Raw genomic sequence first — 24,898 nt, 5'->3', positions numbered from 1 at the left:
ATTGTAAAAAACAATTTTCAATCAATAAAACCATTTGTAAAAGTGAAATAGGATCAAATTTTTTTTTAAAAATGGCATATTGCATAACCCCAGGCGAAGCCGGGGCAACGCAGCTGCCAGCTAGTATATACCTATAATGGTGGCAAGTAAAAATGAACAGCAGTTGGTTTCATAGACAATAATTCGATTGATTGATTATTAGTTTGAAAAATTATTACCACATACCTTCATACTGAGCATAATTTATTACATATTAGGTTTGTTTAATTTTATCTATATTTTGTGGCATAAAATAAGTGGAACTAATAACAAAATATTTTGATTTTTGTTAGTGGTCACACTCTCAAATCTGTGCAGCATTCCCAGTAGCTGCTGATAAAAAAAGCGACTGATAAGAGATATTATATTCATAGCGCGTTATACCTAGGTTTTTGAGAAGAATTTTGTGCTTCATCGTGGGCTTATTACAAAATACAAAGTTGAAAGTTACCAAATCGTTTTACCGTCTACGTCCGGTTGTCGAATAACAAAAAAATATTATTTAATATTCTTATAGAAGTTGTGCAATGGTAAGTACATTATCTATACTTTACAGTATAACATAATTAATGTAGCTGTACGTTTGTCGTAGGTCAGCGTTGCCGTGGTCGGACTAGGATTAGCAGTAGTTGGTTTTGCCGGTCGTCAGGTCTTGCGTGCGGCCCCTCATGTCGCCAAAAAAATGAGCGACGTACTCAATACGATGTCATTGGAATCGGTAGCGTAGAGACGAAAGAACAACGTTATTCATATTCAGATGTACATTAATTTTTAGTTTTTTTTTTCTTTCGTTTTTAGTCTCTCAGTAAATACCATAAAGGTGGATTCGAGCCTACAATGTCAAAACGGGAAGCCAGTCTTGTTCTTGACGTGTCGCCTAACGCTCCAAAAAATAAAATAAGGGTATACTTAATTCTTAGCTGCGCTAAGTGTTTTTATAGCTCACGTAAACATAACCCTGAAATAGATAAACTATGTTTTTAGAAACGATGAAATTTAAAACTAATCTTTAATGCGTTAATAATACAATTTTTACTAAAATTACATTTATCACATGTGTGCATTTCCGAATCAATTAATTTGCAGTAGGTATGTGTTAAACAACAGAACACTATTGGTGTTGAGATTATAATTGAATTTTTCAAACCATTTAACTAAAAATGTCTACCAACCAAAAGCATACATTTCATAGTGTTCAACAATTTCTGTCTTAAAAATTGTGATGAAAATGATTTTAAAAAACTATTTTGCTAATAATTTGATAAAAAAAAATCCTAATTAAATCTAAATAAATATTTTCTATCTGTAACGTTTCCTAACAATTATTGTGTTGTGCATTACATAAAATTGTAATTAATTGATGAGATTGTTCTTTGGGTCCAATAAATATATAAATAATTATCAATTATGTTATATTGATGCACGGATGAAAACCAATACATTATATAATCCTTACAAAAAGTAGTAAGTTTTGTATTTTGTCATTAAAAGTAGTATATTTGGTTTGTAATGGAGGAAACTAATAAGTTTCGACTTTTGTCATAAAAAGTATTACTTTTTGACCATTCAAAACATTGTAGAGACAAAAGATGTTGGTTTACACCTCAAAAGTTTAAACATTTAATATCATTGTGGAAATATATATGTGGTAAAAAGTAACATACTTCTTTTCATAAGGCCAATGAAACTTGATATTTTTTGTAACTAGAATGAATACAATAATACATTATATTTTCTTATTACTTATAAATAGAGCCTTGATGAATTTGAATTTTTTTTTGCTTGTTTTTATAATAAATTTAATATTATTCAGGTAACGTAAATTACAAATATACAATTATTATTATTTTTTTTTTTTTAATTAATTCAAGCTATGAATATTTTTATAGGAATTATTTATAATATTCTAGTTTTGTGCCAAACATTATTTTATAAACAAATAAATAGCCAAACATTAAGAAAAAACAATTAAAAAATTATTTAAAATAATACAACACAATATTTATCTAAAACTGTATGTTTGAAATTATTTTTTTGTTAAAATACAAATTTAACTAAATAAAATATATTTTTAATTTGAAGATTCGTGTTATATAACTTTAAATATAATTTGGTTGGAATGAATTTAAATAACACATAAAAAAAGTATTTAAATACATTTTAAATTTTGTGGGTAAATTAAAATGGAAATCATAGTTTATATCATTTAAATAAAAAATAAAATATTCTTTAAAATTTAGAATAATCAATGTTCAGTCGTTCACTCTCAAAAATATGGCAAAATTAAACAATAAATAAAAATGTATTTCAAATAACTGATTATTTTCAGATTAGTGTCTGTTATTTATTATCTAAGAAGAAAAGTGCTCATGTTTGAATTTTGACTCAAATGGTGGTTTTTGTTTGAAAAATAAATAAAGAAAAAAGAAACAATAAAAAAATGTTATAATAAACCTTCTAATAAGTTTATTAATATTTGTTAATAAACTTTTTTCTTTAATTTTCAAATTTTTTTTTGAAAAATTAGGTCACTTAAGTAATTTTTTTTTTATACATGTACATATTTGATATTTGTACATTTGTACATCATACATGTACATATTTTTGGGTAATTTTTTTTTTTTTAATATTTACAATAATTTATGTTATATTTGTCAAACACGCATATTACCTCAGTCCCTTTATTTATTTTTTTACATATTTTATTATGTACAATTGTATTATAATGTTTTGTTTGTTTGTAGGAAGCACACAGACGTATCATGTTGATCAATCATCCGGATAAAGGCGGTTCTCCATACATTGCAACCAAAATCAACGAGGCCAAAGATCTTTTAGATAAAAAATGAATAACAGCCTTTGACACCTTTGGTTAAGTCAACGTCCAACCGACGTAATAGTATAGTGTAAATAATGTTGTACAAATAATAATGGCAAATTCTTCTGTGATGTTATCTAAATTGATTTTTTTTTTTAAAGTATCTTTATATTATAATCTTTAGCTGATATTATTAATATTTTGTTTATACCTAATCCATTGTTAAAACTGTTGAAATAAAAACAAGCACTTTTATTATTAACATTATGTACAAAATGTTCAGGTTTAATTAAGAAATACTAAATAATTTAATAGAACAGTTCATTTTTTGAGGTCTTTTAACAGTTTTTTCCTGAACAAGCCATAATCATGTTGCATCAACTCGTAAGCGGTCTGCCTTAGCTTTTCCACTCTGGCTATTATTTTTTTTGGAGAACTCGATTTTGTTTCTTCCAACCGCCTCAACTGATGTCCGGTCAGTCCTTCGACTTCGTTGGCTTGAGCAACGATTGCGTTGTAATCAGAACTGATCTTGGCCGATTCGCTAGGAGAACAAAAATAATAAATAAACTGGCAACATAATATGTTAAATAAGACCTGGGCAATTTATATTTAATTAACAGATAATTGATAATAATTTGCCAATATTGAATTAATTGAAGTACTGTTTTTATTTAATACATCAAACATTTTTTTTTATTATTAATACATTTGAGTTTTTATTTATTTATAAAATATTATTTTTACTAAAACAATTTTTTAGTTTTAACTATTAGGTATTTTACATTTTACTAAAACTAAAAGTACATTTGAGTAAGAAAGTAAATTGTAAGTACGTTTTTATTAGATTTGTTATTATTTATAAATAATTGTTTTTAATTTTAATTATTGTTTATTGTTTATTATATAAAAAACATTTTATTAAGTGACTGAAAAAATATTTAAATTATGCGTACCATACAATCTACATTTCATTTCTGCGGTATTTGTGTGGAATTTTTTTAATAAAAATTGATTTTAAACATTGCCCGGGTCTGGTCCGGTCGTTAATAGCTTTTTTGTTTTTTATTTACTGGTCTAGTTTTTTTTTATGCGTATGCTGCAAAAGGCAATCGCACATTTTCCACAACTCGAGCATTTCCGCCGAATCCAACTTGCACTGATTCAAGTATGCCTGAAACATACGAATGGCCGTCGGGTTGGCCAAGACATGTTTGAGACTGTTCGTCCATCGGTCCAAATCCGCTTTGGAAACCGAATTACATTCTCCACAAGGCACACAACTCATGTCGAGGGCACGCCTTGCACTGCAATTCCCTGCAAAATAATTCATCAGACGTTAAAACGAATGCGAGCCAGTTAGGACTTGGGTTCTTTACCGACGACTAAAATATAATGTAATGATAAAATGTAAGTAGTCCGATTTTCTAGAGAGCTATATGAGCTAAAATTAACTAGTGGTAAAAATAGTCGGCTATTTGGCGATTCGAGAAATATGACATTATTTAAATAATTACATGGTTACGTTATAGTTATGCGCTGTGGCGTACTTACAGAGACGGATACAAGGGCTACGGGGCTGAAGCCCTCAACTCCTAAACTCCTCTATATTTATTTTTTAAATATAATATACATTTTTGTTTACTATTTAAACTGTAACTATATGAATATTGCTAATATGTATTTGAAGTGAATTTTTTTTTAGCCTCTTCATCTTACTTCATTCCTAGATAAGTGGTATACTACTCCCAGTTTTTTTTTTTTGTACAAACAATTGCATATTATTAATGTAATCGTTTAATATAAATATTTTAATCGTGGCAATATTACTGTTAACGTAGAAGTTTTGGATGAAATATCATTAAACATTTAAAACTGTATTATATAATATTTAATAATTAAATGTAGGGTAATCCATATTTTTTCATCTAACAAACAATCATGGTTTGATAGAAACTAAACTTTTAAAAATGTAATTAAAATGAATTTTGTCTCATTGAAACTTGATAATATATAATTAAACAAACAGTTTCTAACATTGCACAATATAAAGCAAAAATAATCGTACATCCCTTTTTAATTCGACCATAAGGACAAGACTTATACAAGGGAGTCAGGGGGAAGATTTTTTTTTGCACGTCACCAGAAGCAGAAGCAAAATTGTAAATAGGTACGCCGTATTATACTTTTTTGTCTCGAGAGATGCACCCTTCTAACCGTTTTCCCAATAGTTCAGTCAAACTGTTCAGTTTCTAAGAAGAGTGCTTCTTCTAAAACGTGATTTAATAATTTAATACAAAGATTAATGATGATGATGATTATGTATTAAGATATAATATTAAGAGTTTGAAACAAATATTAAATATCATAAAATTGATTTTTCTTTAATAAAGGTAGGTACAGTTTACACACTGTAAAGTAGTAAACCTTCCTAATAAATATGTATTGTGGCGTTCATTCCAAGAGCTTTTTAAAAAAACGTCCGCTCTCTAAAAAATAATTTGAGTAAATTCTCAAATTGAGTGAAACTAAATAACATACATGGATATTGTTCTCAAAATCATAATGAACGTAAATTATAAAACAATTTTAAGTAGTCTTAAAACTGTTAGTTTTTTTAAACAAAATTATATTGTCTTTTGTAAAGAGTATTTTTTTTTATCTAGTAGTAATACTACATAATATATCTATAATATGTTTATACAGCTGCTTTTTTAGTTGATCATAGTTTTGTTTAATAAAGTTAACTATAGGTACTTCAAATCCAAGAGTCGACTAATATGAATACAATTTTCAATGATTTTCTTTAATTTATATGGAGTATTTTTTTTTTAACTCTATTGTTGTCAGTATATTATTACTATTATTATGTTTTGTAAAGCATAACAATTGTTATAAATAATTATTTATTATAACTATAGATTTGCGTGACAAAACACTTCAGGTAGGACAATATATAGGTAGGTAGGTACTCCACAGCTACACGAAAACACGTCCATAGCCAAAGGGTATAACTATGGTAAAAAAAAAAAAAAAGATTACACTTGCAATTAGATATTAATAATTCAGGATATAAAAAACCGTAGCGGAAAACGTACAAAACACGCAAGGCAGTTTGATTAAATCTAAAACATTAAATATCTCTATTTTATTTTTTTTATTTAACTATAAAATTCAACAAAAAATAACCATAATGAGGTATATGTACTCACACAGAGGCACAAGCCAGCTCTTCAGAATTATGAACTCAACCACTAACAAAACGGGTATTAAAAAAAAATCAAACGCTTTACTTACTTAATATATTACAAAATGCTTTTTTTTTATTTAGGCAGTGTCCCATCATAATATTGTATTCAAATCGCTTTGAGAGTATATTACAGTAAAAACTGTGGAATATATAAAATCTATTTTTGGAAATATGTTATCCCTGAGGTAGTAGTTTTTAGGTAAGTAAGTAGAAATAATTGTTCAAACTGAAAACGTTTATTAAATGTTCAACCGACATACTACAATTACCATATTCGTAGGAAAAACTTCATTACTCCAAAATACTCAGGGTGAGCTTTCAAAAGACAACCACACATTTTTTAATAAAATAATGTACCTATTACAATTTTGAAGTAGAATATATATTAAAATATTTATAACGCGATAACAGATTAATTCGCAATCACTCTACCATTTGAGTAAATAGAATAATAGACAAGATTTTTTTTTGGCCTAATATAAAATAATTTGAGAGAATTTACTCATTGAGATAAATATATTTAACACCAGTGACAAACATCGAACAATATGGTGACTAGAAAGCAAAACCTATATTGTAAAAAACCATTGAACTTGTCTAATCCTAACGTATTCGAGTGCACATAGGAAATTCGGCCATTCTGATAATATATTCTTGAGAAGTCAACCAAGACATATTATTATTTTTGTATAGGCGCAGTAACGAGCGCGGAGCAACCGGATAAAACAAAACATAAAAAAACTTATTAGTTTCACGACTAACCGACATACATGATGAGGTTCACGTTTTGAAAACTAAAACATTATGGAAAACGAGAAAGTCAAAACCGACTAGTCATTAGATATAATACAATGACAGTCATGTTATTCTCGACAGTACAAACATCAATGGGGTTCATGTCGAAAATCCCTAATTGCAATTAAAACTTGAAATAATTATAGCTTTGTACAACCTTCATAGGACCTAGTTAGAAGGGGAGTGGACAGAAGACGGACCCCAAGTCTAGGTTCCGTGCATTTACCTGTCCATCAGTCGATAGCTAATTTTTTTTATCCTATTTAAATTTTCAAAAGAAAAATGTAACGGATCTCAAAAACAAAATTTGAATCGCCCATAAAACACAACCATAACACATTTTCTTCTTACTTACACCAACTTAGGATTGACAACTTTTTGAATAATAACTTAAAATTTATTAATATGTATATATTAGTCAATTATATTATGTAGGTATATGAATATTTTACCAAAATTAGACTATTTTTAAGTTTTCATTTGAAATTTGAGAAAAAATTGCTTTTACATGATATTGTTTTTTCACTTGACCGGTTTACTTAATCAGAAAATCTATAGATCACAAATTGGTATGTTATTTAAAAGTAAAAAAGCTCCTCCCAAAAACCCCTTCCTCTGCATTAAGTTTTAAGGCTTAATACTATAACTCGCTTTACTTTGCTGAAAAATATTCGGGTTGATGCAAAATTTGTGGATAGCGAACTTCATCAATATTAGTTATTAGTTATTACTGTGCTTGTTTTACCATTAGACTGTACTCGGTTAAGACAGTACTGGAGTGTTCTGTTTCTTACTGTAAACTTCAATAATTATAATGCAACCGGAAATGTAGGTGCAAACGGTTTTCGAACCACTGCAAGACCGCGATATTGTAATTAGACATTGTTTCACCGATTAAACATCACTCTAGTTTCGGTCGGGCTATGTCTTTTTCGTATAGTCATTCGGTAGTTGTTCAAGTAATTTATTATTCGCTTCATGGTTCAGAGCGCACCGGCCAGTAGACGGAGAAGAACTATTTTATTCTCACACAGGCGGTGGTTGGAAAAAATAATATTATATCATGATCTAGCCAAGCTTGAGAGGTGTATGGTCACGTTTTCTATTCAGGGCCATCGGACATGATCGCATCATGGCGACGACAACGATGACGGGAAATAGCATCACGTCTTTCGTGTGTTCCGAATCATTAAGGTGGGCTACGGTCCTTTTGCCGAAACAATAACTGGGCCAACTGTAATAGCACACAGCACATAGCACAGCCATCGTATATAGGCACCGAAAACGTGAAACTTATATTACTTCTACAGCATATATCATTCCACCGGATAAGCATATGTGAGCACGACGGCCGTTGTCAAAACAATGATATTCTTCTTTTCAAAATGGTTTTGTTTTTATGTCTTATCAAGTTGGTTGCCACCGACTGATTTTCAATGGACATATTCTAGTGTTTTGTGCAAGCGTAACAAACAGTTTTAGATATTAATACAAGCAGTGTTTATGTAGCCGAACTGATTCTAGGTATAAATGTCCGCGGTAAACTTCTTCTTCACCAAAATAATATGTCCATAAGAAAATAATTACCAAGCATCCAAGACTTTTGTCAGCTTAAAATTTGTTTTTTAGATTACTTCATGAATTATAAAGTTTTCTTTTCTATACCCTTTTATAAAATACAAATCACTATAATATTGAATATAATCTTTGACAAGTAAAAAGTGTGACTATAGATTATAAAAAAATGATTTATATTTTGTAAGAATAAACACTAGATCACCATCAGTGTGATTTTCAGAATTCACCAAGTCAAAAAACTACCCATAAAACATTCAAAAACTTTCACACTTTCTACAGGAAAGGTCTGTTACCAAACTGTGTCCTAGTATAAATTAAAAATGTTATACACTATATCTTATTAATTATTACTTTATAATTAAAGCTGTGTAGCATTGACATCATTCTATTAGTAGTTTGAATTGTCAATCATTATTCAATTTATAATCCATTAGCGTGTTTAAATTAGTTTTTGAAAACCATGCAGTCCATTAAAACGTGATGAATATCATTCATAAAATATTCTATATTATTTTGTTCTTTAGTAAATACTATAAAGTATAAAGCAACAAAAATAAAAATACAATTTTACAAAATTTCTTTTTTTAAGAAAAATGAAACGTAATTGATCATACCAAAGACATGGATAAGTTGCTTGATAATTATTTCCAAGATTTAAAGCTATAAAAGTAATACAAATTAAATATTCATCAATATAGCTAATTTTAAAAACAAAAATCTTATAACTTACTAATATAAAATTCGATTTAAAACACAAAGTATTATACTATATTATAAGTTATTTTACTATTTACCATAAACTTTATTGTTGTACGACACCACAACAACCACGGAGCCGCGAGTTTAACAATATTTCATAATAATAAATATATTAAATCATATCATAATCTATTATAAGTCGTCTGTTTAGTAATATTTATTTATTTATAAATTAACTGGGTACAAGAATATTGAGTCGCTCCAGTAAACGCGGGGCATCAATATCACCATTCAATAATTTATGTATAAAATTAATCCCGAATTTCTTGCGTCAAATATAACAGTTCATTTATCTGAAAAATAAGGCCGTACAGAAAAATCAATAACATACTCTTCAAGTCGAAACCAGGTACACCAGTACATACACTAGATCTAACTTCAATTCAAGTTTCAGACCTCAAAGCCAAAAACTCCGTCATAGAAAAATATATAAAGAGATATAAATATATGAGAGAAATGGTTAATGAAATTTAACATTTATCTTTCAAATTCCCAAAATTAAATAACATGTAATTTCGCAATTTTAATTATTTTTTGAAAAATTGTATTTTAAAATTGAAAAATAAGACAATATTGTTTAGTGTGTTTTTCTAGATTTTGAAGAGAAAGGAGTGCACTATTTCAACTTTACCATTATTAAGTACCTTCACTATTTTTGTAAATATTCCATACTTCTCCTTCATTGGAGTTACAATCTATTAAGGCACATTTAAAAAAGGACAACCTAGTGACTATTCACCTTGACCTTTTTATCAACTTATCAGTAGCCGTGTTACTATGCGCATAATGAACGATAACTATATTATGTTGACATGTTAATGAAATTAAAAAAAATTAATGGGACAATAAATATTGATGGATTTAGTACATATAATTCGTCATCTTTTAAACTGAGAAAATCAATTACTTTGCTTTAAGCAAAATATTGAATTCAGGGAAGGAAAAATAGCTAAATATGCATTTTTTCTTAGGATATAGTATTTTTTTTTTGTTATATGAAATTTTAATGATTACATTTTTATTTTTATTGTTTAAAACTATTTTCTGTAAAATGTTTTGTTAATTATTTATGAATAATTTTTTAACAATATGATTATAGTAAAACTAATTTAAAATGTTTGCATTATATACAAATTTATATTTCATTAGTTTTATTAGTCAATATTAGACAATATTTAAATATTTAAATTAAAATCAAAGGTCTAAAGTCTTGTATATTTATATATTAACATAAGCAAAAAAGTAAACATGAAAAGTTTCCAAGTGTCGAAAACACGTTTTTAATACAAAAAAAAAATCAAAAATTATTTACAATTTAAACAACCCCCTACCGATTATAAATATTATATTAGTAATAATATTATTATTATTTAATAAAATAAAAACCTAAGCATACATCAGCATTATACTGTATGTATAGAAAATATAATTTTTACCTGTGTCACATTTTTTACAAATTTCGTAACTAGAATTTATTATCAAAAATTAATTATAAAACGACACAGCTGCCTTCTTTTAAATAAATTATAATACTATTTTTTTAGCACTTTTTTATTTCTCCAAACGACTCTGTCCTTGAGTGCTATCAAAAACCAGATATTATAATTTATACTCTGCACATGTGTAGTCAGGTGTATTAGACAAACGCCTTTTGATGTTACAAAATTAGTAGCGGCCCTTTGTAAAAACAAAAAGGGGAACATTAAAATTGTTTTTTTTAAATTGATTTTATATCAGCCTGGCCGAATATAACCCGTCTTAACTCCTAACCAAAATGTACCCATTGTACTTACCTATGGAAAAATAACACTAATCAATATCTTTACGTTTTGACATTGTATAGTTGTACAGTTTTCATAATATTTACTAAAAAAATATACAAATTTGCATATGTATTATAAAATTCGTCTACCTTGTTTCCAGATAAGTCCACGGGTATTTTTTAAGTAGTTATGGAACATTAATAATACCGTTCAATTTATCGTTTTATTGCTTCAAACATATACGTCTAGATAAATTATGACAAGTTTAAGTATAGATTGCTTACAGAAAAATATAGCGCAAGTATACCTTATGAAATAAGAAAATATTTTATTTTATTTCACTCTATGGCGTAAACTAAACACTTAATACCAGTTACCACTGTGGACTATACTAGAAACACATAATATTGTATCTTTGCAAGTAACCATGTGTAGCCTTTGGAAAATTCAATACTTCTTAACGGGACTTTGTAGATCCACAAAAGTTTGAATGTTATTTTCCTATATAAAATTAACGGTGGATTATTTTCCGCAAGGAAAAGGTAGACTATTCTACATGATTTTTTCTTTCGTTTACCGCAAGGTAATTGTTGAGTATACTATTAACTTTTTATTAGTATTTAGTAATTAATATTTAATAATATTATTAGTAACTATTTTACGGCTTAAACATAACCGTACAAAACGGATTAACACAAACGTCTCAACACCTTCAGCGACTAGGTACGGTTGAATAGATCTACGCGTACTTACCATAACAGCACTGTACCTATGTGTGTATAAGTATTTGTAAGTACTTAATCCAAAAGATACCGACTACCGGCTTAAGTAACGTACCGGGGTGGAACCACGAAAATACTGCTATACCACAAATCTAATAACATAGCGAACGACACAAGATTGCATTAGATGCGCAAACGGCACGAGTACGACACCGAAGCTACGGCGGCGACTAAAATACTGAATGGTAAAACATATAATAATAATCATGACCGAATAACAATAATAATAATAGACGCTCTATGGCTGCACCGCACATGGTCGCTGTGATAGCGGCAGATGGAGGAACAAGCCAAAAAACAACTCACGAGGGAGGGCGAAAACAGCTGTTTGGCCGACAGCGCCTTAAGGCGGTCGATATAACCGCGCCGAAAACAATATTACGTATGTATTTACATTATTATTTCATTTTCTCCTAAGAAGTGGCTGTGATAGCTGGTGTGCATATTATTATTAAAAGTATTCAATTGAAATTGCAAAATTGTGAGTATCAACTAACGGAGAATAGACATTAGTCGTTATTAAGCCGGGGCCGTTACAAGTTACCTAAACAAATAGCAAATATATTCACAATAATAATATTTCAACACCCCCAAAGCTGTAGGACTTGTAGGTCTAGTTGAGCCTACGGGACTAGGGAATTAAATATAAGGTTAACTCGAATGTACATTAAATTATTAAATTCAAACGATATAATGAAAAATAAATTATATTATAGAAATGTATGAATCCGAAATTACCTCACCCATTTTTTTATATTTTCCTTCTTGATACAAATAACATAAATCGCAGTCAATTCTAAAAATAACAACTCGCTTTGCATTGAAGCTAAAATACTCAAGCATGCATACCTAAGAGTTTATTATTCGATTTTTGGATACATTATAATATCGAGCCTAAGTATGGGTATTTTATGTAGATACATTCGGTGCTCGTGTGCCATATTAAGTTTCTTGTTTTTCAACTGTCCAAAACTAGTCTTTAATTTGATATTTATTGATGATTTTTCAAACATTTTACTAACCGGTAACGTATTTAAAATGGAATAAACCGAACGTTATTACCGAAGAAAATCTTAGTAGATTCCTATCTAAAAATTATAGCAGGATTTAACTTTTAACATCAGTTTAATGGGTGTTCAAAATTACAACATGATAAATTACTTACATAAATTATAACACAAAATACAACAATTTCAACATCTTAAGACTTATAGGCGAGTATGTGAACAAATTTCCAACACTTCCCGGTGCATAGTTTACATCTTTAACATTCTTTGTTACTTTATACATTCCTGGTTAATAAAATAAAAAATAACATAACATATTAAGTACGTAGGTAAGTAAATTATTATAATATGATTGATTTTAAGGACTATTCATAATTTGCAATTAAATTAATCAACAAAATGAATGCCTCTAATGGTCGAAAGTTAATTGGTATTTTTAAACGTTTAATATTTGAACTACTAACAGTTTGTTCTGATATATTAAATTATATTTACCTTTTGGAAAAAATCTGTTAATTTTGTTAATTATAATTTAAAAAAAACATAATTTGAAAAAAATGTATTTGAACAATAATGTATAATAAAATAAGTAATCATTTTAGCTTCGATTCAAAAGCTGAGACGTTATGTTTGTAAAGGTTTTAATTGTGATAATTTAATAACCCAACAACTAAAACGGTGAAATTTCTAAATTACTAATACAATTTTTCGAATAAATCACAATTAAGACATACACACACACACACAATTCCGGTTCAAACCGGTTATTGTTTTCAATTTTGAAAAAGCATTATTACTTCGGTCAAAGTTTGATTTTGTAAAAGCTAATACCTACAATACACCGATATAGTTTATTGATGGGCGGATGGTAATTTTATACTAGTTAATTAATAATTAATGATCTAAAGTAATAAGTATTTATAGAATTAATATTGACCGTGGGAATACTACATAAGATCGGTCGCCGGTCTTGTTTATAGCACCGTTTATCTGTATATTTTGAAAATCAATTGTACTATTAAAATTGTACATCAAACCGTTACTCGCGATTATTAGCACCGTTTAAAAATTATACATGATTTTTCGCTTTCTCCATTTGGGACTCGAGGTTTTTATGTTAAGAGTCGTATAGAGATCAAAAGGTCCTTAAGTAACATCCTGACTTCGGGCAGTCCTCCGACCCGTATAGACACTATCAACGGTTGTCTTGACTCGTCGGACCCGCCTCGAGGCGTTATCAAAACCGAAAATATGTGCCTAAAGACGTTTGTGTGTACATATTTTTGTTCAATATAACCGATTGTTTTTTGTTAAAACAGAGGCCCTATCTTAGTGGGGAGCACTGTGTGTTTGCGTTTAACCAAAACAGTTGTACGTATCATCGTCGCTATTCGGTAAGTATTCTTAGACAATCTGACTGCGCTGTATGAAGAAATTCAAAACGCATCAATCACACCGGGATGGATACATATCTATTAAATATACAACCTGGGAATGTAAACACACTCTTGCCTCTTCTTTGGTTAGTCATTACAAACACATCCGTATATGTGCAAAGGTAAATGTCCCCCATTGTGTTTATACACCACTCGGCATAAGCCCTCATCATCTCTCACCATCATCGTTTATGTACTTATTATATAGTACAATATACTTTTATGGATTATTAGAGTTCACAACCGACACCTAAGTCGTAAGCTGTGAATAGGTTAAATCCACCGTGTCTATACAGGTATATCGTGTTACACAGTCACTATAATATAGGTAGGTACAAGATGATGCGCGCAATATATTATATGGGTGGAGTATTCTTCTTTTAATATGTTGTATACAATATTATATTGTAACGTTATAGCGTATTAGATTGGCTATTAGGCCGTTCTCCAAAATAGCCTTCGCCGCCGTTGAAATTCCATGTTTTATTTTTCTGGTTTTTAATCCCACGACCTCTCGCCATGACCCCTGGCCATTCTATATATTATTCGATTTTTGGCAGCCGAAATCCCATAGAGTTTCATTTTTTCCGCATCCGCACGTCCGTAGACATATTCAATACAAACGGCACTCAAGTCGCTTAACATTCATATACAAACATGTTATAAACATGAAACAATATAATATAACAATATAATACATTATGAATTCGACACGCGATGTTCGCGTGTATGCTTTAGAGGTAACCAATATCCACAGACCACATAAACATTTGTATTCCATCATCACTAGTCACATACAGTGTTTTAAAAGAATTTTCGGTTCCAAATGGGAGGTTCTTTGCATCCTTTTAATTCTTTGTTTAAGCGGAAAGTTTTCTCCGGTATATATTTTGTAATGTACTGGCGAGAAGTTTTTGTCTATTTGAAAGTACACTTATTTGTAAGGATTTTTCTCGTGTTGAATCTAAGTATAGATTTAGATTTTACAGAACAAGTCCAATTCTTTTGTTAATTTCAAAGTTTTGAAAAACACTAGTTTTAAATATCTAGGAAACATAGTGCAAAACGTTTGAATACATTATTTATATTTATATTTTATAGCTTTAGACTTTTATTTCATAATACCTATTATATTGTAACACCATTGGGTTTTAAGGGTCCGTTGTGTTGACGGCTAAAAATCACGTTGTATTTATGCTTTAAAAGTTTTAAAGTTAAAAAAATATTGGTTTTACGACTTTTACTAAAAACAAAATTGTTTTGTGGAATCTGAAAAAGGAATTTCTCACCATGTTCCAAAACTTTCGTTATTTGTTGTTTAATTATTAATTTTATTATTTTGCATATTAACCACTGGATAATTAATGAACCATTTTCTTAACGTTGAATATGCCCTACATACAGATATTATGATAATAATATAATACTGATGGTCGTTCTCACCAATTAAGCTAAATAATTAGCCTGAACCTTACATAAATGTTAAACTACAAACTAGTGAGAACGGCCATGAATCCTAAATAAACAATTTAAATAATTAAAAACAGGTAGTAGGTAGGTGTAGGTATATTTAAAATTAAGTTTTATTTTTCAGTAAGTACTATTCAGTCTTGTCTATATATTAAAATGAAGAACAAATCAATTACAATTTTAGGAAACATAATATTATACAGAAAAATAATATAATGCCGATTAAACTTTTTTTATTTTTAATAATTAATATCTACTCATAAAAATTATAAAACCAACTGGTATATTATAATAATGATGATATCCGTTATCACTGTGTTGATACCGCCATTAATATGTTATCAACTGATAAGTCGTCGTTACTTCATGCCTGTTGAATATTGGTCTTGCATAACTTTTCTATAATAATTATATTGTTATTTTACTTGTGTTATTTGAAATTTGTTTTTATTAAATTCATCTCGAAACATGTTGACTGGCGTAAAACATGTTGTATTAGTGATGTCTGGTAAAGGCGGAGTTGGGAAGTCTACCATAAGCACCCAATTAGCCCTAGGATTAGTCGCCAAAGGACTTCGAGTAAGAATAAAAATTCATCAAACGATTTATATTATTTATTATTATAACAATAATTGTTGTATAGGTCGGTATTTTAGACGTAGATTTATGTGGACCTTCAATACCATATTTATTAAAATTAGAAAATCAAGAGGTACATCAATGTGAAGCTGGATGGGTGCCCGTGTATACGGATGATTCTAAAAATTTAGGCGTACTGTCTATTGGATTTCTTACAAAATCCAGAAATGACAGTATCGTTTGGCGAGGACCAAAAAAAACTGGCAAATATCACAATTATTTTGTAATAATTATAATAATTTATATTATCAATAATCAATTTAATTTTTAGCGTTCATAAAACAATTATTATCAGATGTTTTTTGGGAAGACGTCGATTATCTGATTATTGATACGCCACCAGGAACGTCGGACGAACACATCACTGTCATGGAAAATTTGAAGTGATTACTACAGCGTTTATATATTTAATTCTGCTAACAACATATTGTTAAAACTTTATTTGCTAGTGGCTTCTTTTTAATAAAATTTTAGGACAGAAAAGGAAAAGAGTAAAAGTCTCTGCTTTCAGCTAATTGAATAGCTATATTTAATTTAAAAGATGATTTAAATATATTTAGCTTAAATATGTTTTGTCAAAAATCAATAGTGGTAATTATAATTTATTAAAGAAAATTAATAAATAACATAAAAAAAACCATTATTAGTATAGATGTATTATAATTTGTTTCAAACATCAGTTCTTTTTTAACATCCGTTTTCAACAAATCACATTATCTTTCAACTGTTATGTCTCTACATTTATTAATTACCGACTGCATTATTGTAAGCATGAAAGTTCTATTTTGCACCAAAATGGTTTGGTGTGGGTTTACTTAAGATTGCACTTGTTGGCCGTAGACTGTTTCCCGCTTATCAAATGTTACATCTTTAAGTTATACGTTTCATTTACAAACTATTGGCTTTCCGTAAATGTAAAAGTACATTTTTAAATTGTCCCATTTTTTATATTTGTAGGCTTGAAATATAATAGTTTTCATGTTAAAGTACTCTAGAAGTCTTTGCATTAAAGCCTGTATCATTATTAAACATATAGTATTGTTTTAGAGAAGTGCCGTGCGACGGAGCAATCTTAGTAACAACTCCTCAACAAATGTCTTTAAACGATGTCCGGAAAGAATTAACGTTTTGCAAAAAAACCGGCATTCCGATCATTGGAGTGATAGAGAATATGAGTGGTTATGTGTGTCCTAACTGTTCAGTATGTTAAAGATATATTACTTTTCTTATAACTTAATGCATGCTTTTTTTTCTTCAAAAAAAAATCTCGTAGTTAAATTAGTCTCAAGTACATAATTACTATTTTTTTTTAAGATTTGTCCATTTACAAAAAAGATAATCTTTTTTAATTTTTAAATCTACTTAATTTGTTTTGTGTGGTTAAGCTTTATAATTAAAAACTATTATTATTATTATTTTTTATGTTTTATAAGTATAAAGAATATTTTCCAATATTTTTAGGAAATAAATTATATTAGTGAACATAATATAGGTTATATCAATAAAAAATTACATTATAAAAATTGAAAGAACAATAAAATTAAATAACGCTTTAAACACTAATTTTTTACCAAAATTTAAATGTTATTAAATCACTTTCAAGAAAATTACTCTACTGTAAATGTGTTATCAATATTTTAGTACCTAAGAAAATTTTCCATTCTATCTGACCTTTTTTTGATGTATATAAGTTAAAACGATAAAACTAAGTACTACCCAGATAATATAATTTCTTTTTACAAAAAATGAACATAATAGTTAATGTTGCTAATCGACACAAATTGTTAATTGATAACATATTTTTGTCTTCACACCAGTGGTGTAGTCATAGGACGTACCAACCTTACACTTTTTTTTTGTAACAAAACTTTAAAATACTTAAAATTTTTTTATTTTTTATGAGTTTCATTCAGGCTCAGATTTTCTGGTTATTTTTTAAGTTGCCTCCATTGTTGTAAGCAATTTCAAAAACAAAAATAAGAATTCTATCTTTTTTTTTTAGTTATAAAAGAAACTACCACGTTATGTTATTGTTATCATGATGTATTGTTTGTTTGAAAAAACAGAGTAATATACCTAAATTTTATACTTCCCCCTTCCCCAAACTCAGCACTAGTGTTACTTTGTAATATAGTTTTTTTATTAACTTACTTTTAATTACAGTAAATTATTTATAAAAGAATAAATATCCTTTTTAAATCTAAAAGTATACAAATTCTAGGCCTCTTGATAATTTATTTTGTTGAGCTCAGTCTCGAATGGCTCGCCTTGTGCATATTGCACACTCCTTTGCATAATATACCCTTACAACTACACAACTGCTTTACATCAAAGCTTAAAATTTAATATTTTGTTTTGAGTTTTTATCAAATTATCATCAATCTGAATATTTATTTTAACAACACATCATATTGGAAACTTAATGAAATTTTTTTTAATTTTTTTTTTTTTACAGGAGTGTACAAATTTGTTTTCATCAAACGGCGGAAAATCATTGGCCGAATATTATCAAGTGCCATTTTTAGGAACCGTGCCGATAGATCCTAGAGTGTCTGCAGAAACATCAAAATATGTTGGCTCGATATATCCAGAATCACCGGTGTCAATATCGTTCGATTCAATTGTTAGCCGTGTAATGAATCCTAATTGATCGACCTAAAAACATTTACTCACATAATATTATATTGTTATCGTTTTATTATTATTATTTAATTTAACTTTTTAATAATACAACTATTTACATAAGGTATTGTTTTTTGTTACTCTTCTAAAGACTTCTTTTTCTCCGACTCTTTTTGATATTCTCTCGAATCTTCAATTAGTTCGGTCAACGGTTCTACGTTTCCTAGGGGTGACTTGCTCATAAACAATATTGGAAGTTTGGCAAGTTTTGGATTACCATCCTTTTCCAAGAACCGTATCTGTTAAAGACGAGGGATTATTATTTTTCCTAATTAATTTTTTTTTGTCTATTTAGAAATTACATACCCAAGACAACAGTGAATTTTTACTAGAAGTGCCAGATGCACATACGGCTAATATTGTACCGTCCTCTTGTTCGTGGACTGTATGTTTTAGCTTTATTTTATTAGATGTTTCTTTTTTTTTGTCAAAAAAAGGCACTTTAAAACTACTTATATCTGAAACGATAAGTCAATACGTTTAGGTTTTTTTATAGTACTTTACATATTGTTATTATAAATACTAATAAATAATAGCTAACTAACCATCTTCATCAAAATTGTCTTCAACTATTGCCTCAGGAGGTTCGGTCCTTAGAATAAAATATACTATACTTTGTTTTCGTAACCATAACCTAAAACCTCCTTCTATGTATACAGGTATGTTTTCTTGTTGCTTTTCGATTAGCTTTTTTTGATCGGGGCTTTGCCCGCTTACGATCCACGTATCGTCTACGCTTTCAGGTAAATGTTTGGTGTGATACACTTTAACTTCAGATTCTACGTCTACACTGCAAATCCTTTTCACAGCCAACAACGCTAATTCATAAGGATCGTTTGGCGCCGGTTTGGGTATTGGCCAAGGCGAAAGGTTGTTGAACTTGGGCATCCAATACATCATACGCCAATAACGCCTTACTGGGTAACCACGAGTGCCGAACCGTTTGACAAGCATGTCTTCCATTTCCCAGTCGGGAATCACACCTGGAAGTATAATATTATAAAGTTTGTTCTAGGTATTATTATTATTTTGTTTTATCCTAAGACATTACCGTTGTCTTCCATTTTCTGTAATAAATCGATGATGCACTGTTGATGTTTAGGATAATGCATGTATTCCGATTGTAAATAATTCTGAGGTACAAATTTACCGGCAGGCAACACTTGAATTAGATTTTTGTATGTTTCGATATCTTCGGAAACGCCAAATTCGTCCATGTGTTTGATCGCCGTGTTGATGAACTCGACGTGTCCCGACCGATATTTCTGCATGCGATACATTCTCAACATGTCCAAGTAAGTGTTTTTTGTTTTCTCTTGAACATTATTAAAATTGTCGGCGCTTACGACTTGGGTTTTCGGCGTTTTATCGAAACATTGTGTTGTAGTTTGAAATTTTCTCTTCATCGGTCTCGCGGTAGTACCCATCAGTCTTTGAATAAAGCCAAGTTCATAACAAGTCCTCAACACATTACACATTATTTTAAGTTGAAATTTACTACTACAACATATTTTTTAAAAAACACATTATGATTCCAAAAATTATTGAAATTGTAACATTTTCTTATTGTTATCAAAATGTAGAATTTTCATATTGCCGGTTATCGTTTTGCATGTTATCAAATAGATAACGGACAGGTGCGGCAACATGGAAATATTTATCTTACATTTTAACATTGATTAAATACAATTGTAATTTGTATTTAATCAATTTTTTAAGAATAAATTATTATAACTTTCCTATTTTTTAATTTAAAAAAAAAAATTATTATCCTTATATTAAAAAAAATACTGACAAATATAATCATAAACCAAAGCCAATTACACCTAAACTGTCATCGGTAAAAACGATAATAGTTTTTCAGCTTTTTAAATTCACTGAACTGAATATTCAATTCTCTGTTAAAATTATTAACTATAAGTTTTATTTGTACAACACAATTTAGCCTCGTAATAAACCATATAGGTACATACCAAAAAATCAGAATTTCTTAAAATAGTTTTGCTTAATAAAAATCTACATAGTATTTTATTGATTCTGAGACCAGATACCTTCTGACCAATTCAGTTAAAATACTAAATAAAATAAAACACTCTATTCATCAAAATTAAAACTTGTAAATATCAGCGCTGAAACGAGGAGGCTTTATTGTAACTAATTTCTGAATTACACACCACCATAGCGTTCAATTGAAACAATTTTTTTTTACTAATTCTAACCTGAAAATATCAAGAAAAAAACATAGAACTGTAATAAACATAAAAACGCATATTCTGTTTTGCTCAAGTTATGTAAATAAGATCCACTTTCTGGTTAATTTAATAATTTCGGTCCTTTTTAAGTTTTGGCAATTGTACTTGCCTATTTTAACTAATGTAGGATCGACCAATCAGCGAGTCTGATGTAGGCCATTAGTTTCACGTCCATGGTGTAGGTATAGTGTACACATAATATTATTTTGATTTTTTTTCTAAGGTACTGTGAGAGGCTGGCGGCATACATGTACATAGTCTTTTGCAGAACATTGTGAGTTAATTATTTGGTAGTAACGTGGGTTGAAAATATCACCTATATATTTACCGATTTTATACCAAGTCGAGAACTGATGGACTTGAAGAAAAACCACCAAATAAATAGAGCACTTTCGTTTTTTGATTTGACATTGTAGTACCGGCCTTAATTGTGGTGTGCCTATCGATTTAAAAAATTGGCATTGTGGTTTTAGTTTATAGGTTGAAACTCTTAAGACATCTGCGTTTAAAATTATTATTACCACAAGATGTCAATGTCCGGCCTCAAGTAATAGACAAGTAATTTTGTGTTCGATCTAAACCGTTGGCCAATGTGATCAGTACCGATAAATGGGAAAAATATGTTAATAGTTTATTGGAATTTTTTTTTTAGTTTTAGCGTGAAGCTAATACATAATATATTTTGTTAATGGATTTACATTAGGCGTTGTTACTATTGAAATACCTAAAGTGATTTTTTGCTTTCTTCCCGCCATAAGGCTCGTGTAACTGTTTTTCATAAAATTAATCACAACACATTTTTGCACATCTAGTTACATAATATTATGTTGAGTAAAACACCGAAGCTATTGGATATTATTCATTTTCATTTTTCAAAAATTCCGGGTTCGGGTCCAAGGGGTTTCAACGCAAATTAATAATCCATTTTAAAAAACCATTATAATTGATGTTAACTATTTATTTTACCGCTGTCCGGTTTTTGTTCATTAATACAACATTTAGTACCAGTCAATATGGTACATTTACAGTTATACGATTACTTGGTTTTATAATAAAACGTTTGATGGAAGAAACCTATATTTTAAATAATAAATTATATTTTAAAAATTGACTTGTGGTGATAATAATAATCAAAAATTCTCAATAACTTAAGCTGAGCAGCCTAAGATGATCCCATAGGCAATTATGACATTAGTTCATATCGAGTACTCATGTAATATAAATGTATTAGTTTTTGCAATAAAAAAAATGTGAACTAAATTAAATTATATATATATATATATATACATATATATATATATATAAATTAACCAATTAACAAAAGGTCTTGTGTAATGTGTCTTGTACATATGTAAATAATAATAGGTTAATTTGTATAGTAACCATTGAACTATTATGTTAACTGATAATTTTCTTTTAGTTTACCGAATAGACTAATTACGGTTTATTGAATGCACTCGTTTTCAATTTGTTAATTAGCGTTTTGATTTTTTTGTACAACTATTTGATTAAACAAATTGATTCCAATTAAATCGTGAAATCGTTTCAAGGCCGTTTTTAATTACCTACCATTAGTAGACGTTTGATCCAGTTGTAAATTGATTACTATATATATATATATTTCAAATATCATAAACTGATGTATTGGGTAGAAAGCTGTTTAAGATGATTTAATCTAAATAATATTGTTTTAAGGGGTTAGCCGATTGCATGTATGTAGGTAGCTTTACTTAGGTATCAATAATTAATAAATTATACATTATTATTTTATTTAATATATATATATATATATATATATATATTAAATAAAATTCCTTACATTTGAATTTCATTAAATTTGTAAATATTTTATAAAAAAGGATAGTCAGTAGTCACAACGTATCTAGCATGACATTGTACGTATAACTGATAGGATAATTATTCATTACTATAACATGGTTTTATTTGTAGAGAATGTAAATCACTTTTATGGTATTTGATAATTAAATGTTAAGTAAATCATGCGAGTCTGAAAATAATTTATCTAAAATTTAAAAACCGATAGCTCTCGAATGGTTTGACAAACATTTTGCACAAATCATATTTTTTACTTCTAACTGTGTTACAAACACAGTTACTGTTACTTAATTTATCAAATATTTATAATGTTTTAGTTTATTTATACATTTATTTTATACGTCAAATACATTCTAAAAATACTTAAAATAGGTACTCCTGAAATCGTATTAAGTACATAAAATAAACAATTATTTAAGTACTTTTTCAAGTACTTGAAAGTGCGAAAATTTATATTCACATACATATTTTAAAAAGTATTTTTACTTATGCTGATTTATACATGGTAATTTAATTTCTATAGGTAGTGAATACTATTGCTTATAACTGTCGTCTGTCCATTAAACCCAAGGCTAAACATGTTAACACGTTGATGAGTTTTATTGATTCGACTTTTTAACTAAATTGCTTATTTTTTTAGTTAAAAATAACTCTAAGATAAACATAACTATTTATGTTGTATTTTGACTTAACGATAGGTATCTAAATTATTATCCCATTAAAAAAATATATTCTAAAGTAAACCATAAATTATTGAAGGTATGAACGATGGCATAAAACTGATTTTTACTATAAACGAACTTGGTTGAGTATTAATATTATTTTTTAACCTTATTTAATTTAATTAATTAATTACTTTATGTCCCTTCAATTTCCTACATTTTCTAAATATTTCCTTTCAATTAATGTCCTCTTCTAAAACATTCCAAGTAATATTAATTATAATTTTATTCTGTCTTCAGTCAGAGTTTGTAATTCAATAATATGTTCTTAATTGTCGAAACTAATTGTAACATTGCAAAGGTCTATGTATAACAAATTATCTTCTAACTATCCCTTCAATAGGTACTACAGGTGGTGATCAGAGAGAACGGTTGAACTTATTTCAATTAATTAAAAAAAAAATTAATTAATAATAATATAATCGCTTAGGTTAAACTGCAATCATTCCAATTTTCAACCATTTTTTGGGTATATTATGAATAACGCCCTCTCTTCATTGATCTTAGGTGCAGAAAACAGAAATAAGAGAGTATGTGTGCATGTGATTTTTATTGTAATGACATGAGTGTGTCTGCGGGTCTTTTTCCACAGAACACAACAATAATTAATTTCACTCGGGATCGAACTAGATAGGAGATACTAAGAAAATGGTAAGGTTTTGTGTTGTGGCTGATAACTACAACGGAATGAACTCTAGAATTTTAAAATTACTCGGAAGATTTGTATGGTTTTTAAATAATTAAATGGAAACACATAATAAAATGCTGTAACAATTTGTCTACGTAGTGAGTAATACATATTATTGATTTGTATAAACATACAGAATGATTCATTAAGGATAACACACTGATTTTTTCTTAAAATCACTGAAATTATGTAGTTTTTTTGTTGAACAAATTTTGGCTCATGTATTTTACAATACTATAAAATTACTAAATATTTATCTTTTTTAATATTTTCCACAGCTTTATCGGCTATTGAAATTAAATGGTTACGTATTTATTTAATTAACTTTTTTAATTAAAAATAATCTGCTGAATTGGAGTGGGTGGCGGTTGTCCGAGGATTA

At 28.6% G+C, this 24,898-nt stretch overlaps 4 protein-coding genes across 6 annotated transcripts; 2 read left to right on the top strand and 2 right to left on the bottom strand.

Moving 5' to 3' along the window:
- Nucleotides 1-393: 393 nt before the first annotated feature.
- On the top strand, nt 394-3,121 carry LOC126833666 (mitochondrial import inner membrane translocase subunit TIM14-like). Its single transcript, XM_050565119.1, has 4 exons — nt 394-569; nt 632-757; nt 838-942; nt 2,784-3,121. The coding sequence occupies exons 1-4, from the start codon at nt 567-569 to the stop codon at nt 2,886-2,888; spliced, it is 339 nt and encodes a 112-aa protein (XP_050421076.1). The 5' UTR covers nt 394-566; the 3' UTR covers nt 2,889-3,121.
- LOC126833665 (uncharacterized) lies at nt 2,997-12,019 on the bottom strand. 2 transcript variants are annotated; one of them, XM_050565118.1, is made up of 3 exons: nt 11,756-12,019; nt 3,931-4,174; nt 2,997-3,401 (listed from the first exon to the last, which is right to left on the bottom strand). In XM_050565118.1, the coding sequence occupies exons 2-3, from the start codon at nt 4,143-4,145 to the stop codon at nt 3,179-3,181; spliced, it is 438 nt and encodes a 145-aa protein (XP_050421075.1). In that variant the 5' UTR covers nt 4,146-4,174; nt 11,756-12,019; the 3' UTR covers nt 2,997-3,178. The 2 variants fall into 2 exon arrangements, with proteins under 2 accessions (XP_050421075.1, XP_050421074.1); XM_050565117.1 differs by lacking the exon at nt 11,756-12,019 and adding an exon at nt 11,152-11,396.
- Nucleotides 12,020-16,039: 4,020 nt separating this feature from the next.
- Nucleotides 16,040-19,258, top strand: LOC126833728 (cytosolic Fe-S cluster assembly factor NUBP2 homolog). The gene is made up of 5 exons (XM_050565234.1): nt 16,040-16,276; nt 16,341-16,539; nt 16,608-16,719; nt 17,384-17,537; nt 18,792-19,258. Exons 1-5 carry the CDS (start codon nt 16,166-16,168, stop codon nt 18,984-18,986), a joined length of 771 nt encoding a protein of 256 aa, XP_050421191.1. The 5' UTR covers nt 16,040-16,165; the 3' UTR covers nt 18,987-19,258.
- LOC126833727 (evolutionarily conserved signaling intermediate in Toll pathway, mitochondrial) lies at nt 18,753-20,602 on the bottom strand. Of its 2 annotated transcripts, none has more exons than XM_050565232.1 (5): nt 20,070-20,602; nt 19,564-20,001; nt 19,325-19,476; nt 19,071-19,257; nt 18,753-18,991 (listed from the first exon to the last, which is right to left on the bottom strand). In XM_050565232.1, the coding sequence occupies exons 1-4, from the start codon at nt 20,494-20,496 to the stop codon at nt 19,096-19,098; spliced, it is 1,179 nt and encodes a 392-aa protein (XP_050421189.1). In that variant the 5' UTR covers nt 20,497-20,602; the 3' UTR covers nt 18,753-18,991; nt 19,071-19,095. The 2 variants fall into 2 exon arrangements, with proteins under 2 accessions (XP_050421189.1, XP_050421190.1); XM_050565233.1 differs by having other exon boundaries at nt 18,755-18,991; nt 19,078-19,257.
- Nucleotides 20,603-24,898: the final 4,296 nt, after the last annotated feature.

This window comes from Adelges cooleyi, unplaced genomic scaffold (genome assembly GCF_023614345.1).
Source record: "Adelges cooleyi isolate 19-005CV unplaced genomic scaffold, UGA_ACOO_1.1 ACOO_flye_CR_arks_rails_tigmint_CR_PRNA_2, whole genome shotgun sequence".
NCBI classification, from domain to species: Eukaryota; Metazoa; Arthropoda; class Insecta; order Hemiptera; family Adelgidae; genus Adelges; species Adelges cooleyi.
Note: the sequence above shows the minus strand (reverse complement) of the source record. Positions and strands in the feature narration are given on the sequence as shown.